Source organism: Falco rusticolus, chromosome 1 (assembly GCF_015220075.1).
Source record: "Falco rusticolus isolate bFalRus1 chromosome 1, bFalRus1.pri, whole genome shotgun sequence".
Lineage (NCBI taxonomy): Eukaryota > Metazoa > Chordata > Aves > Falconiformes > Falconidae > Falco > Falco rusticolus.
The window spans coordinates 18,920,484-18,937,377 of record NC_051187.1 but is presented as its reverse complement, the minus strand read 5'-3'; the positions used below and the strand labels follow the sequence as shown (position 1 = coordinate 18,937,377).

The window sequence follows — 16,894 nt, the reverse complement described above, 5'->3', positions numbered from 1 at the left end:
ATATAGCTTTCTACATCTACCCAACAAACCCTCAAAACCGCAGCAGGTGAAAATACAGTTAGGAAGCAGAATGCATTTCTATCAGTGTGTATTTTAGGTTTCATACTAAATTAAAATTGGGTTGTCATCCTAGGGATAACTCTCACTTCATTTCTGTGTTAGCTTCACTGGAAATGAAAAAGATATTAATTACAAAGTTGTTTATGTGATGGGGTTCTTCTGGAACACGTTCACTCTTTTTGGTTACTTTAGGAGTGTGTGAGTAGTAGTACAATTGTTTTAGCTTTGTCTACCTTCAGTCAGAAGCCACTGAGCTAGAAAAGTGGCACAGTCTGTTTTGTTACCGTGCAGGTGTCTTTGTTGTACGTTGTGCATATACCTTGTCTGTGTGTGCCCAACAAATCAGTAACGGTAGGTTGTCTTGGTAGATCTCTTTTTTCAACAGATCACTGTTGCATATCAAAGGCTGTGTTGCTTGGTTTTCAGTGTTTTTCCTTCTAGTTAGAGTTATGATCCAAATTATATGTTTTAAACCAGAGGAAATAATGAAAACGGCACTCCTGCTGAATGCTAGTTCTGCAGGCAGCATGTAAAATTTGAGGAAATGCCGATATAGTCCATTAGTAAGTTACTGGAATTGTTCTGACAGTTGTGGTTACTGATAATGACTTACTGTAAGGCCTGCCCTTCTCAGTTCATTTAACTTTGTTCCTATGGGTAATATGGAGCAATTATATGGGAGGGTCAATCTATCCAGGAACTTTCACAACCATGAATAGAGAGCCTCTAGAAACCTCATGATGTGGCTGGTGGTGCCATCCTGGCATTGGGTTTGTGCTTACTAATAGGCAACCAGCCGCTGCACTTCATTTGGACGATAGGAGCTGTTTTCATTTTAAGATTTTAACTGCATTCTTTGGGTAAACTGTATACTGCAGATTATTGGGAAGGCTCTTATTTCCATATAGATTTGCTTTAAAGGAAGAAGTATTGCTGTTGCTCGCCCTCTTGGGACCCTTAAACATCAGGCACTCTCCCCAGTAGTCTTTTCTATTTGCCAAAGAGCTTTCTTGGCTAACTCCTCCTTTTGCAGAAACATTTCTTTCACTCTGTTGATAATTCCCAGACAAGTCCATGGAGTTCAGTGGAGGAGCAGACTGTACCCTTTGGAAATCCAGGAGAAACAACCTGTTGGTGTTCTCAGACCTGTGAAGGTAGATCACTGTGTTCAGGGATCTCCCCGCAAAGGGGAAGCACCCCTTGGTATTTGCTTACATCTGTTAAATTTTTCTTTATACTTGAGTTAAACTAACCTTTTCATTGGTTATGGTGCACATATAGACATGTTTACAGATGTTAGGTAGCTGCAAAGAAGCTTATCTTATGTTAGCTTATCTTAAGTTCAAATTGTTGGAATTGGTAAGCTGTCAAGCTACTTATTTAGTGATGGAGCTAGGAGTCTAATTTTTAGTGAATTTTATGTCATAGGATTTCGGGTTGGAGGGAGTAGTTTTCATCAGTTTATTTTCCTGGAAATCCTTTGGCAGATTCTTTCCTCTGGTGAAAAGCATGCCTCTTGCATGTTTTGTTTTGTTTTTTTTCTTTTCTTTCTCATATACAAAGTACGTGTAAACCATCTGGAAAGAAATTCAACACCAAATAACGTTGGCTAACTCCTGCCTAGAGCAATGGATTATGTTCCATGCCTTTCATTCTAGATTTAACAGACTGCTTGTATTGATTAAAAGCAATGTGATATCATGATGTTGCGCTTTTTTTCTTTTCCAACTGTTCCTCGTTCTTATTGGAAGTGATTGGTGTCAGACCCCCCAGTACAGTGATCTGCAGAAATAAGCTAGTTCGCTTGTTCAGAGTTTGTAGGTGTGATGTTTGTTGTTAATAACGTATTGCTCCTTTGGAGCAAATCTGTACGTTGACTTAATGCTCAAGTTTCTGCTGTTTTTTATGTTAATATTGTTGTGGGCTCTTATTTAATTTTTCCTACTGCAACAGAAAGTGTGAAAACATTGCATCTCCTTAGCATCCAGATTTATGCTTTAATTAACGTATAAAGGGAACCCACAAAAGACACAGTTTGTGTTGGTATTTGAACCTTTCTCTGCTTTCAGAATGGTTCCTATGGGCAAACTGTTCATCCCTGAAAATGCCCATTTTACCTCACGTCTTTGGTTTTGGCCAGCTAGCTCTTCTGCTGGCCATCACACACGTAAGATGTGTGCTTTGTAGCTGAATACATTCCCTTTCCTCCCTGTGCTGTTGCACTCTGTGCATTCAGACAGGTGCTACTTCTGCTTTTCGATGAAAACACAGGAGCCAGTTTGGTGGTGTCTGCAGCCCTCAATTATATAAATTTTCTCTCTTTGAGCGTTTTATACTCTAGGTATGTTTGTCTTGCCATGCTCTTGTGTTGGTTCTCAGTCAAGGAGTAGGCTTCTACACCAATTTTTGTCTTCATTAGCAATTGGAGAGACTGTCCAAACTAGCTAAGCAGCTCTGGTGGAATTCACTCTTTCTTTGACGCTAAGCTGAATCAAGCTTGAGACAAGTCTTACAAAATTGGGAATATCTTGGGTTTTTATCACAGAAAAAAAAGTGTTCTGCTTGACATTCTTCTACTTCAGCTTTTAAAGAGCTTAATGATCTGATTTTTTTAGATTGTAAGGTACGTTGATGGCAAGCAGGAAAGATGAGTTGGAGCTGGGGTTTTTTTTCGTGTGTGTGCACGGTGTTTCTTTCACTTGTGAGTTAGGAATGAGTATTATGATGGCAATAACTGTATAAGTCTGATTTTGCTTCATCATAATCTGTATTTTGTATTAGAGTATCAAGTATGTTTTGCAATATTTGCATTCTTGGAAGCTCCACGTTGCCTAGTGATCCAGGACTATGAAAATATGAAAGATTTATTGCAGGCAGTCTGAGAGAGCTGAGACTAGTGATTGATCTTGCAATTAGAGAAAGAACAAAGTAAAATTATTATTTCTGTAATTATTCTTTATGAAAGTAAGAAAATAGTTATCAAGTGCTGTATTAGTTTATTCTATAGGGTTTTTTCCTAATCCTTTTACGTTATTATTTGTGATAATATTGCTCTTGATTTCATCTGATGGGTTTAAAGGGCATTGTGAAATGAGTTGTGTGCAGATGAGGCTTCCTGCTGAATCTTGTTTCTCTGACAAGTGCTTGTGGTGAGTATCTAGCTAGTAAGTCAGCAGCAAAACCTATGGATATGGGAGAAGCCCAGTCCTCACCTAAGTAATCATCTACGTTACTGAATTTTAACTACTGGCATGGAGATTTGCTTTGAAAAAGCGAAGAACAGAAAATGTTTCCTTTAGTTGTAAAAGCTTGATGTGATGGGCAGGCTTCTTTGCTATCCTAGAAGCATATTTCACTTAATTTTTCCTTTGAATTAATTTACCTGTCTCCATATTTAAATGACAAACTGCACAATCTTTTTTGAAGACAGCACTTGCACAGAGGCCTGATTACTTCATATGCATGACTGCTACTGTTGGATTTGTGCCATTTATTACAGTAGGTGATTGCCTCAGCAGCTTTCAACATTTCTTTCGTGTGTTATTTTTAAATGGCTTTGTCAAAGTGCCATCTGTCTGGACAGGTGAAAATGCATAGCTTATTGAAACAGATGGAAAATCGGATTAATGTTGCCCAGAACCATTCTTTGCTTGCTTGGATGTTCATAAGGTAATGTCCACTGGATTTGTAGTCTTTGCTTGGAAAGCAGAAGAGCAAAGTAAAGAGATATTTTTTTTTTTATTATTAAAGAGCCTCTTGTTGTAGAGTTTTGAATCTGTAAGTGAGGCAAAATTACCTCTTTCAATGTTATTTTTTTGTTCTGCCAAACATTGAAATTAACTTTATTCATAATTGTGGGAACGACTTCTATTTGTATAAACCAGGTTATTAATAGTCAGAGATGTGCAGATTTCCCTTGGGTCTCAGGTCCCTGCTGTACTTCGTGTTCCTGATGTTCCTTAGATCTGACTGTTATTTTCTGTGGTTGTAAACTGTAAAATGATGAAACAACTGCTTGCGTCTGTTTGGGTGTCACTGTAAGTGAACATTACAATCTGTGTTTGCCAAGAACTTTGAAAGACTTTAAGAGATGCTGTATGAGTGTGTGTTACTGCTTTTAGAAAAGCCTCTGGCATCTGCTTAAAGTGAACTGTTGCAGGAAGTACTAAAGGGAACTCGGAGGGATTCTGATGCACAGACTTTTACCATCAAATGTTCCTGCTCATACTGCCTTTACCAAAATTGCCGTGTATGTCATTGCCATTTTCTGCCGGAGTTTGGTCACCTGCTGGAGACTTGCAAGTAGAGAGATTTTTGGAAATCCTCTTGGGACCATCAAAAGATGATGCTTCTTGGGGTGGGAACAACATACTGGGAGTTGTATTTAGTAAATCTGTATGCTTTCAAGCTATTTATTTGAGAGTAGAAGAGTTAGTTCAGCTGGCCCTTACCTATACATCGGTCATTCTGGAGAAAATTCATATCCATCTCATCCTTTTAAAGGGTTGGGGTGACCTCTGTGTAAGTTGAGAAACATCGACCTTGTGACTTCAGGTGCTGGTTTCAGATGTCCCTATGTGTTGGCATTTGTGTCTAATGTCCGTGTTTGTTGGTATTGAGAACTGTTTATTATTAGGTTTATTCATTTTTATTCACTTCTGCCTGTCATCATTTTGCAGGTAGCTATGTTTCCAGGGTTTATTTTTAGATGGGTATATATATACATACATGCATATATAAAAAAAATGCCGTATAATTGAATCTGAGGCTTTTAAATACTTTTTCTGTTTATGTCTTTGATTAAGTAAGAAAACTGCCTAACTACAGCTTTCTCTAACATAGAAAGCAGTTAGTGTCTCTGCTGCAAACTGGCAAGCCTAATTTTTGTGCTCTGAAAACCGTGGAGAACATCCTAGTTCACTTAAGGTCTCTGAATGTGTTCAACTTCCCTGTCATCTTCAGTTCGTTAACATGAAAATACTCTAATTTCATCAGTTAAATAGACAGAGAGCTGGTAATGCTGGTGATGAATTTTCCAGAGTAGGGGTTTTTTTTAATAGGACTATTCTAGCAATGTTTTGTTTCACAGAATTTATATAAGTGCAACTTATTTACAGATAGGCTCCTGACATCTTTGTTGTTAATAAATTAAAGAGAAAAAATTAAACCTTTTTAAAAACTATGGGTTCTTGTGCACCATTCTTGCTTTTCAGACTGTTTTCTGATGGCTTTGCAGTTTATTCTTATTATGCACTGCCCACAGAATACACTTGTCTGTTATGAGACTGACTATGTATGAAAGGCACATTTGCAGCTGAATTTTGTATCTTTGAGAATCAGCAATTACAGAAATCTTTAATGCATCACTTTTCTGTTCTGCTTGCCTTGGGGACATTATCAGATGCTGTGAGACTTGAGACTGCTTACATCATTTTGTGTACATAGCTGTAGTGTTTTACTTCTCTGTGCCAGTGGTAATAAATACCACACAGTGAATGAAAATGGTTTTATTTGATTAAACCGGTGTACTTGCAACTGATGTGAATCTTTGGAGTGTGGCTTTGTTTTGGGAGCAGAAAGAAGTGTTCCTGTTCCAGCGTTTTCAGTGTTTGCTGCCCCAGTTGAGTCCCTCTCAACTTAAAACCAGGCAAAGTATTTTTAGTGCTCTGTGTGCTTGGACTAGACTGAAATAGCAACCTTCATGTTTTCACTCCTCTTCACAGACAAATAAGGACGTTCCGTCAGCATCTCCCTGCCCCCCCCCCCCCCCCCCCCCCCGAAGCAGTTTACACATGTGTGTGCATGCTGCACAACGTTCTCCTTCACATGCCTCCAGCTGGAGGTGGTGGTGGGATTTCCAAAATTTCTGTGGGTAGAAGAAAAGTTCCAAATCGAGCAGCTCAGGCTGAGTCAGAGGCAGAACTGTACTGCGCCAGAGGCTGTTGATACCTTCCCCTCCTGAGGTGGCAAAACACTTGGAACAGGGAGGATGGAAGATGAAAACGGTCATGCCTTTTCAGTGTCTGCTAGTCCTTTTAGTTTAGCAGCAATAAACTCTGTTTTAATACTGGAAGCAATATCCAGTATGGCATAAAACTTCTTCCTGTCAGATTAATTTCCCCCTTAAACTGCAAACTCACTCCCCCCGCCCTATTTCTAGAAGAGTTTGTGTAAATGCAGTTGTAGGGACGTATCGTTGTTTCCACAGTACAGGAAGCAGGGATGCGGTCACCTATTGTATGCCAGCGTTATGTTTGAGATGCTGATTGCTGTAATGAGATGTGTTTTCCTGGGATTTCATAATTGGCTGTAAAACAGTGATTAAAAACCTGCCTGTAAGAAGTTGAATATAGAAAAAGAAATTGCTTAAGTCTTCTGAGGGTCTTGTTTGTCATCTTAATCTCGCATATCCATTTTTAAAATGAAACGTTCTCTCTGTGGTGCTGTATTTTAGGCTGTTCTTTTCCTAGTGATGCTCATAGAAACTCAATTAAAGTGTGGCAGTGAGAGGGAAGGAGCACGTATTATCCAGGTCTTTCTCTTACAGTTGGTGTATATTCTGTTTCCCATAAGCATTGCTTAATCCTCATTCAACTAGTATTACTATAGGAAGAATTTGCCTCGTTAACCACCATAAAACAGTGTTTGGTAAACTAGCTCTGAAGCAGTGTTTTGAGGTGTTATTACCTGGAACCAAGTCTCGGCCTTTATTGTTAATTAAGTTTTCTGAGGGGATGGGCAGGGATGACCAGGACTAAAAAGCAATACAATTAGGTACTTCCTTCTGTAATGCTCCTTTCCAAACTGTTCTGGGCACCTGGAACATACTGGACTCAGTTAACATTAATTAGCCACGAATCATGAAGCCCATTCTCCTCTTTCTGTCTTCTCAGTGCTTTCTGTGTTCTCCTGAGCATCTGCTCTAGCATACCATTAGGAAACACTGCTCCAGAGGACACTATGTGCATCGTCTCCAAAGACACTCATTATATATACACCAAATCTATGTAGTTGCAAAAAATTTCAGCATCCTGAAATGAGACATTCTGAGGGCAAATTTGTTAAGGCTTGTATTATGGCGATCATTGACTTCATAATCTAAAATAATACTTAGTGCTTCTTATTTTTGTAACTTCCTTTTTTTCTTTTGGCTTTCAGCTCAGATCGACTGATAGAAGAAACAATAAGGTAGGAATTAACTTAGTAATTTTCATTATTTTCTGTACAGTCAATACTTGAATTGTGTCTAAAGATATCAGTCATTTTATTTGTACAATAACTATTGTTAACAACTCGTAAGCAGTATTACAATGAAGTTGTGGTAGGTTTTGGGGGTGTTTTGCTGTACGATGTTGACGTAATGGTGTTCCTTAAATATTTTATTCATCCTAGTTTAGAAAATTTGCATTTCTGTTGAAAGGTAAATAGCCCCTACAAAAACGGAGGGCATGATTGAGCAGAGTGACTCTTGGGTTGAGCTGTTGAGGGCTATTCCAGTAGCCAAGCTGTTTCCTCTCACAGTGACACTCTTCTACAACACAATTTTCTGTAATCCTTCAATGTATCAGCACCCTAGTGTGCAGCTGATACAGGTAAGGGCTTTTACCACAAAGCCTTGAGAGGTTGTTGCTGTTGTATAGTTATTTCTCTTTTGGGTTTTTTACATAGTTTGAATACTTGAGTGATACCTTTTCTAACTGATCCAGAAATTTTAGAACCGTAGTATCTTAAATCACTTCTATCATCTGTGCCCTTCCCTATCTTCCATTGAACTCTGGGATTTTGCAAACCAATAATTCAGAGTGCCCAGCTTAATGGTTTTAAATTTTAGATTATTGCTTTAAAAAAAAAGGGAGGGGAAGAAAGAAAGCAAGATAAGCTTTCAGATAATGCATGTACTGGCATAAGTGATCAAGAAGAGTAATTAGAGGTGCAGCAAGGCTCTATGTCCATTAAGGGCTGGCTAGCTTAAGTACACACAGTGGGCTCAGTATAATTAACATGCTGGAAGAATGTGTTAAACCACATTAATGTGCAGTGATGAACCAGAAGTGGTCAGTGCAATAATGTCTGAAAATGTGGATATAATCTGACTACAGCCTCATAAAGATACTTGCCAAACTTAGCACCATTATTGTGAATATTTGTTTTATTTTGGGCCCTAATCCTTTCCTGATTAAAACCCCTCTCCTTTATTGCCATGCTTGTAGACAGACTTTCCGTCTTGTTAAAATGCTCAACATTTGTTGAATGTCTCGCTTGCTGCCACTTCAGTAACTGGAGTATTAAACAGCATATGGTGATTTATTAAGCTTAATATCCTGCAAAACGACTTGTATTTTATCATTTGAGCGCTTCGCCTGGCCTCTTCATTATGTGTCGTCAGAAAGGCTGAAAGTATGTGTGTGATGAACCTCTGTGCCATCTGTGCAGGGAGCATAGCCGTGGTAAACTGGAGCTCAGAACAAGGCAGCTACCTGAGTACTCCCCCAGGTTCCTTTGTCCGTTTGGAGCCTACTCAGAAGTTCCGTGTTGTCATCAGTAGGTGTCCCAACTGGTTTACAACTACTTTGAGTTTCATTTGCATGAACTGCAGTCCTGTGGTTGACTGCAAGTTGACTATCTCTGCAAGTAGCTGCTTCTCATGCAGCAACCCCTAACCACATGGCTTGGGTCAGAGCTCCTCGGTGCTGTTTACGGGAAGTGTTCCTTCTGTTAATAAATGAACTTTTGATTTTTAAGAGGCTGGATTTCAGCACTCCTTGTTGCACCATTTATTATCTATAGTAAATGAGCTTCTTGTTGTAGTTGTTGCCAAAAATGTTCTGCGTTTCTTTTTGTAGAAAAATAGCTTGTTTAATAACTACATTGAGCAGGAAATGTAATTTCATCTATATCATCTTCATTTAGTCCCAACTCTGAAACCAGGGCGAATTTTTTGTTGTACTCTTTTTCTTGTTACCAGATAGAAATTTACCCAACTTCCGATAATCAATGGCTTTATCTGTTGTTAACCAAGGAAAAGGGGGAATTGTGCAGGGAAAGCTGCCTGAACGCAGGTTCCTTTAGTGAACTGAGATGCAATCAGCGTATTCTGACTACTAGTACTGCCCTGTCTTCAAGGTTTACATCTGCTCTAGTTCATTACTCATTTGGATGTGATTCAGGAAATCAAGAAATCGCTTTTTATTTAGGGGTTGTTATTAAGCAGTGATTCTAAACACTGGAAAGCATTTCTCTGTGCATGCAGAGGCTTTTGGTGCCAAGCTGTGTAGTGGTGACCCCATTGCTGGGACTGTACAGTTAGCACTAATTCTGAAATCCTTGCTCTGACTTGCTGTAGAGAAGAGAACCGAAGAAGCGCAGAGCCTGACTCTTCCTGTGTGCGGTTCCTCCGTGGGCGCAAACATACGTGCAAGAGAATATATGGGCACCTAAGCTGAAATGATTTAGTAACTAAAGCGATGAGTAGGGCTGTCATTCCAGCTGTTTTGGTAGTACTAAACTTTTGATCAATTTTTAAATTAATTACATTACATAGGTTCTTTACTGCAGCATATTTCTTTCCAGAAATGAGTGGGATGTGATACTTGGTGCTGCAGTTCTTCTGGAACAGTGTTCATTTCTCTTGGCCAGATTTAAATAGAAGCATAGATTTTGCTTAATATGTTTGGTGTTCTCGAGTTTTCATTTTCAAACATTATCACTTTTCCAAAATAGCAAACTATTTATTTCTTGCTTTCCAACAACTTATATTTTTAGGTTGGCTCAGTTTGAATTTTTTTTATAGTCTTGCATGTACAGTGTGACAAGTTTTTAGGATTTTATTGTAATACTGTTTCTGAAGCCTGACGCGGGCTGGTTTGTCAGAGTTTTTATATTAATGGATTGGACTATTCCATTTCCATTCTGAAGCCAGACCAAACCCAGAGATTAATTTTTTTTATTGTCTCTTTATGCATTTGGGGCATTTTTTTAGGTAATAATTAGGATTTAATAAAAGGGAAACATTCACTTGCATTGAATTTTGACTTTACAGAACAGAATGAGTTAGATTTTGAGTCTTAGCTCTTTTCAAAAGAGCTTTGCCAGAGTGTCCAGACAAAATCACTTCCAGTTCTGGGAAAGTGTTCCTTTTCTTTTCATCTCTGGTTTGATCAAAAGACACAACAGTCTTTAATTTGAAAGAGTGTGTGTGTGTACGTATGTGTATATACACACACGTGCGTATTTATAGATATGAATATATATCTAATATGTATATGCAAAGAATAAGTGATATAATCAGAAAAAGTTATCAATTTAAAACTAGAGCTTGCATTTCTATGCAGGGTCACAGAGTCCATTCCCTTAATCATAGATGTTGTCATGAATTTAAACGTGCAAGTATGATTCATAGAGTACAAAACGAAGCAGAAGTTCCAGTAATACATTACTTATTTGATTTTTAAAAACATGTCTTGTTCCTTTAGAGCTTTGTTTTAGTTCTGCATCAATGTAGATTTGACTGAGCTGTCTCAATGGATGAAGCAAGGAGTTGACTTTTTGGTATGTTTCGCTTGATAATATGCTCAATGTATGTGACTGCTATGTGGGGTGAAAACTCCTGACAGCTTAAACATTTGTCTAGGTAAAACACTTCCAAGCAGCATTAAAAGTGTATCTCTGTATGTTAGACTAGCTTGGCTGCGATAATGGCTGGAAGCATTTATTATTCTGTACTTTTTCATGCCAGTGACAACTGAAAACTGTACAAATATCAGTTTTACTTCTGAAGAGAAATTGGGTTGTTTGCACGTCCACAGCACTAACTGAACATTCAAGGACAAACTTCATATGTAAGTGAAATTTTGAGGAAATATGGCTGCAAGCACAGGAATTTGAGATCCTCCTGCTGATTTGTGGAAAGGGTCTTTGTGGCTGTGACCTTGGGCTTACCTAGAAGAGATTTCTCCAGTAGTACCACGATCTTTAATGTTGTACTTCAGCAGTGCTTTAATAATAAATATAGAGAGCAGAATACCATCTGGTTTTAGAAACTTGGTTTACACCCAACTCTAGTAGTTCCAAGGCAGTGCAGCTTGGAATAGTTCATGCCCGTTTCCAAATGAAATGTTGCATCAGGGTCATCTTGATTCCAGGAAGAAGCTTTTAATCTTTTCTCGTAAATGTTGTGTAGAAGTTTCAGAACGTGAGAAAAAGGTATTCTTGATCTGGGGAGATTAGAGTGTCGAGTAACTAAATGGGGCCAATATTGTGAATGGGAAGAATATGATTAATTTTTCAGAAATTGTGTTTGTCAGTGAAGGAACGGCAACAGTAAGTCAGTGAGCATATGTTAGGGATGGGAATGAAACCAAAACTGTCTCATGAAGGATATGAGGAAGCTGCAATACTTGGACTGTACAAGACTAGGCTGTGGACTAGTCTCCAGGAGCTGCGTATTTTCTGGTAGTTCTTAAATTCAGTAGTCTCATTTACAGATATAAAGGCTTAGGTAAACCAGCTCATGTTTTGGGTAATCAAATTATACATGAAGAACGGTGCTTTTTACTTGCATTTTGACTTGTTAATGGTAGCTAGAATCCAGTTAAGCTTTTGTTCATGGATATCACAATTACATTTCATTACCAGACCGCAGCTTATTAAAAATGGTAATTGCTACAAATTTTTTTTTTCTTCATGGCTCTTCAGAAAAAAACCTACCCCATTCGAGTTAATTTTTTTCAAAATACTGGATAAAAGCAATGAAGACTGCTCCAGTCTTGTAATATGTAAACTTAAACAGTTACATATCCTGCCTTTTGATATGAAACAGACAGTTTCACTCATCAGCATTTAAAGCAGGAACCTTGTGTTCTGTAAGTCTGTAATAATTATTTCCAAAGGCATTTTGGAGGTGTCTCAGGAATGCTTTTTTCATTTCTGTAAATTAATGGATGCCTTAATGAGTCATTGGATGCATCTTATAAAAACATGTGGCTTAATTCAGGAGTGCTTTGAGAAATGCTGTATTAAGGCTTCATCTGGACAAGTATCAAGTCATTGTGGGGGTGTAAGATAAGAAGCTGTAGGTTACTGAGCAAGCTTTCCTGCGTACAGCTAGGAAATTGTATTTTTTTTCCAACTTGATTCCTAGTAATTCAAAACTTCCTGAGTGCTCTTCTCAATAGCAAATGGAATGTTTTTGCAAGTTTGTTGCTTTCTACTTTAGAGGACTAAAATACTTGTGTGTTGAATTGTAAATGTATGTAATCTTTCAAATGCCCTATCTTCTCACGTGTGTTATGATTTGATGTACTTACTGTTCTGATTTTGTAGCCCCCTTTTCAGCCCCTGACGGTAACTGCTTTTTCTGTATGATGCACAGCTGTTCGTCCTCTGTTCAGAATTTCTGTTAGCATCTTCTCTTAGATGCTCACACCCTGTTGGTTAGGCAATGATTTGATTCTTCGTTTCCCCTCTCATCCAATTTTCACTTTCTTCTAATTCTAGTCCTGAAAAGGCTGCCCCATGTAATCAATTAATCAGTTGCATTTATGGGTTGGATGAGTTAGTATATCCACAGGAGCAAGCACACACAGTGTGCTGAGTGTCAGTCCTGCACGGTCTGAGAAGCTTTGCAGTCTTTCTTCTGTCATTTTGGCAGAAACAAAGAGCAGTGGTTAACTGATTCTGACAACCCCTTTATAAACACTGAGGAGGAGACCGCGGGCCCTGTTGCTTCCAGTTAACCATGAGTTTCATTTTCAGTTTGTGCTGATTTGGCACTTGAAAAGTATAAAAGAGAAAATGCTAAATAGCCAGCCGTCAATAAAAAATGCTTGGAAGTTTCTTATAGTTCTGCCCTGAAACTCCCATATTTTTTTTAATATAATACTTCAAAACTTAGTATTAAAATGTTAAATCTCTTCCTATAGAGTTGCTGCTTGAAAATGTCAGGGGCTTGCCTATATGTTGTCAACCTTATGTTCTGTTCATGACTGATAAACCTTCAATTTCTTAATGTATGTCCAAATTTATCAGAATGCTAATACAGCCTTAAAATAATATATTGATCTGCCCCGTCAATGCATGTTGTTCTATTTAAAAGAATTTGCTGTCTAGAGCTTTTGGAAGAGTATCTTCTATGACCTGAAAGCTATGAGAGCCATCGGCTGGCTCTTCTGTGTCTCACGTGTGTTTGTGTGATGAACGTATCTTGCTTTCCAAGGTATCTGCTACTGCTAAAACTGAATGGTACCACTTTAACAGCACTCGGGCTTTGGCTTGGTGATCTCTCAGATTTTATGGGCAAAACCAGAGCTGGAAAAGGCAACCTCCATCTGAAAAGGTGGTAGCAGATATTTTCCCTTTTTTTTTTTTTTTTTTTTTTTTAATTTATTTTTCTTCAAGTTTGGCTGGCACATTGGAGGAAGGCTGAAGATACTGTATCGAGGGCTACTTGAGATGAAGTAGGCAGATATAATGGAAAGGAGCCCAAACAAACTCACGGCTCCAGAAATACTTTAGGGATCATTGATCGGGGCTGTTTTCTTCTTTAAGATGTTTTGTGAGCTGTGGGACTGACCTTTCGCTGTATGTCCTGAAGGACAGTTGTTAGGCTTGGCTCTGCTGGGTTTTGCCATCTATTCTTGTGATACTGGCTGTAGTGACCTGATAGAGAAGCTGGTGGTACATCCCATGATCCAGAGCTGCTGATTCCAAATGTTGTTCTGTTCAGAAAGAAACTTGAAATAAAAAGTATGAAATGGTCTTTTTTATAAAAACATCAGAAATGCTAGTTCTGTGTTTAATAATTGTACAAATATAATTTGTGTGTGTGACTTTTCCTACCAGATTTACCTGGAAAGATACACTAAGGTGGATAAAAGTGCTTTTTTTTTTTTTTTTTTATCACCTTCCAGTACTAAAATACCAGGTCAACCTCAGTACTTCAGTGCTAGTATCTGGACAAGTCATGTTTCAGCATTTTAACTGTTACTGAAAGATAAGCCAGAAGCCTTGAAACCCATCTGAATGCAGTACAGAACAGTGCTTGGGGATCAGATGTATTGAACAAGTGTGTTCAGAAAGTTTGGTAGGAAATATTAAGGCTTTATGCAAAATTTGATGTCCAGTTTATGCTGCAGAATTTGAGAATAATGTTGGGCTTGCAGTATGTGTTTTGGTACTTTGTTCCTGCCTCTCCTTAGAAATAATTCTCATGTTAGCTGTGATTTTTGTGTCAAATTTGTATACAGACACTGAGTATGAGCAAGTGAAAATGCGCTTGAAAATTGGGATGTCTGTATTGGGTAATGGAAGCATTTTGCATTTTCCTCTCTGTTTGTTCTCCTCTGAAATTAGATTCAGTTTCCTTTTCTCAAATTTATATCCCTTGTGTTGTTCCACTTTTATTCTTCCGGAACATTTTCCCTCCATATTTAAGGCTCACAGACTTGTCCAAGAACTTGTTTTAATTGTTGTTACTCGTGTAGATACAGTCAACAATAATACAGGCGACGTCTTCTGAGTTATTATCCAGCCATGTTGTATTTGTGTCCTATTTTGTTTGTTTGTGACGTGCATGCTAGTGAAAGAGAGTGGTATTTGTCATGCTGTTCCTTCTTAAGCACCACATCTCCGGAGCCTAAACTTTTATGTACCGTTTCCCTGGATGTAAATGAGTCTGTGCGGTTTGTCTTGATGAAGCTGTTGCATTCAAAATAGTTACATGACATACTACCTGGGACTACAAGCAGTAGCCTACCCTTTCATTTTCCATCCTGTAACTATTTTGTTTTATGAGCTGAAGAGGAACTTAAGGTGGAGAAAAATTTTTGTCCATTGAGTAGTTCTTTGAAATCTTAATTTAAATGTCTTACTTTTAAGAGCGCAGTTGCTTTTTTCCAACTTCCAGAATTTATTAAATTTGAAATGGGAAATTCTGGTTTATGTTCACCTGTATTGTGTTCTTGTATTTGGATGAAGCACATATAGCTGGACCATGTGTTAGTGAAGAAACAGAGTATGAAAACGTATATACTCATGGATGATATTCTTAATTAGGATGAAAACTCAAAAATGTATTTTGTCTGTGCTGCAATGGAAGCACCAGTTGATCTGATTTTGTTATACACCAGCTCCCTCAACTCCAGCTTATGGAAAACAGGTTGGGCTTGCTGGGAAGAGACGTTAATGCAGGAGAATCTAAGCTTTGCCTGCTACCTGGATTCAGGGGACAGTATTAATCTCGAGTCAGAGCAAGTAGATCCCAGCACTTCTTTGCAGTTAAATGCCTTTCAAAGACCTGGCGACTGCATGTCCCAGCTTGATTATCCAGGTACCTTCTGTGCGAAGCTCTCTGAGCTGTGTCGGGTCTCAAACTGCACTTACGTCTCCTCTCAACCAGCATGTTCGCTTTGCAGATTGATTTTTTAATTGTGAGTCAGCTCTTATTTGCTTAATACTTCTGTAGCCGTCATATCCTTATGGCAGACAAGAAATTTCATATGCTCTCTAGAGTGAAAGTAAGTATGGGACTTCTGTGATTAAACAAAGTTCTAAATCTAAAACTCGTGGCAGAAGAATACCTTTAGGTTTGCTTGTAATGTAGTACCGTTTTTTATTGGGGCTGGAGGAGATACACCAGAACCCTGCCTGTTTCAAGAAATTGCAGTGTTTTCAATTGCTAATGGCTTATATAAAAAGATAAATCCTTTAAGTGTAAAGGATAGAGATTAATGGGGAAAATGTGGTTTCATTCATATTGCTTCACCTCATTCATTGTTCTCTAAAGAAGCGTTCCCTGCTTGCTTTCCTCTTGTTTCAACTGTAGATTATTCTTAGCACCAATAACTTGATCTACTCTTTTTCTTTCTCCAGCATTGCCATGGCAACTAAAGAAAATATGACTTCACAGAGAGGGATGTTGAAGTCAATACAAAGCAAGATGAATACCTTGGCTAGTATCCTTTCCTAAAAATTTGCGCTGTCATGCATAAGAAGAGGTATAGTAATTTTTCCACTCTGTCATTTGGGGATCAAAATGCTTTGTGATGTCAGTGGCTATATAAGTGTAGTGGTATTGACATTAGTGACAAACAGACCATTTTTTTTACCAGTCTCACTTGACAATCTGACTTGAAGCATCTTAATGATGAATATGGTGAAAAAGTTGGTTTTACTCAAATTTGAATACTGCATATAAATTGGTGTAGCTTAATTTTCAGGTAGAGATCTGCAATGGCATTTTGTGGCCTTCCCTGCTGTATGTTTTCATAAAAGTATAATTTCATTTTACTTTTTGCTTTCAAGGCTGTCCAGAGCTAAAGCTTGGCACACATTGCTGCTTATTATGCTTTACAGCTAAGGGTATTCATGACCTGAGTATCCTCTTGTCTGTCACAGTCCCATAGACATTAAGATTTTGACCTGTTGGTTTCTCTTCATATTCTGTGCTTGTAGCTAAAGAATGTGCCAGGTTGTCAAGTCATGCATGTTTGTCGTTTTCCCACTTATTCCTTCCTTTCTGTCATAAGGGCCCAACGAACAACACTAGCATCATTTGATTAGACAGATTTCATCCTGAAGAGATGGATCTTGGTAACCCATAAATTTCATTAGAGTTCTTAGCAACTGGCAAGAACAAAAAGAAATTCAATAAGCTTTGGCCTTAAAAGATTCTTGGTTCCAAAGACATGAAGCTCTGAAACTTATTATCTTGTTGGCAGTTGTAATTTGTACATTAAAAGGTAGATTTACATCTTTATGATTTTACAGTAGTTGTTCTTCTTTATGTGCTATACTTGAAGAGTGCGTAGTCACACAACGTGCAAGATTTTCTCAGTCA

General features: G+C 38.2%; 1 protein-coding gene across 3 annotated transcripts in view; it reads left to right on the top strand.

Annotated features, from left to right (window-relative positions):
* The window catches only part of GOSR1 (golgi SNAP receptor complex member 1), a 31,587-nt gene that overhangs the window by 12,395 nt on the left and 2,298 nt on the right, over positions 1 to 16,894 (top strand). For 2 of the 3 annotated variants that reach the window (XM_037372948.1, XM_037372941.1), the window contains exons 7-8: positions 7,219 to 7,248; positions 15,928 to 16,010. In XM_037372948.1, the coding sequence (XP_037228845.1) occupies positions 7,219 to 7,248; positions 15,928 to 16,010 (113 nt within the window). The remainder of the gene's footprint in view (positions 1 to 7,218; positions 7,249 to 15,927; positions 16,011 to 16,894) is intronic. The other variant, XM_037372959.1, reaches the window with a different exon arrangement.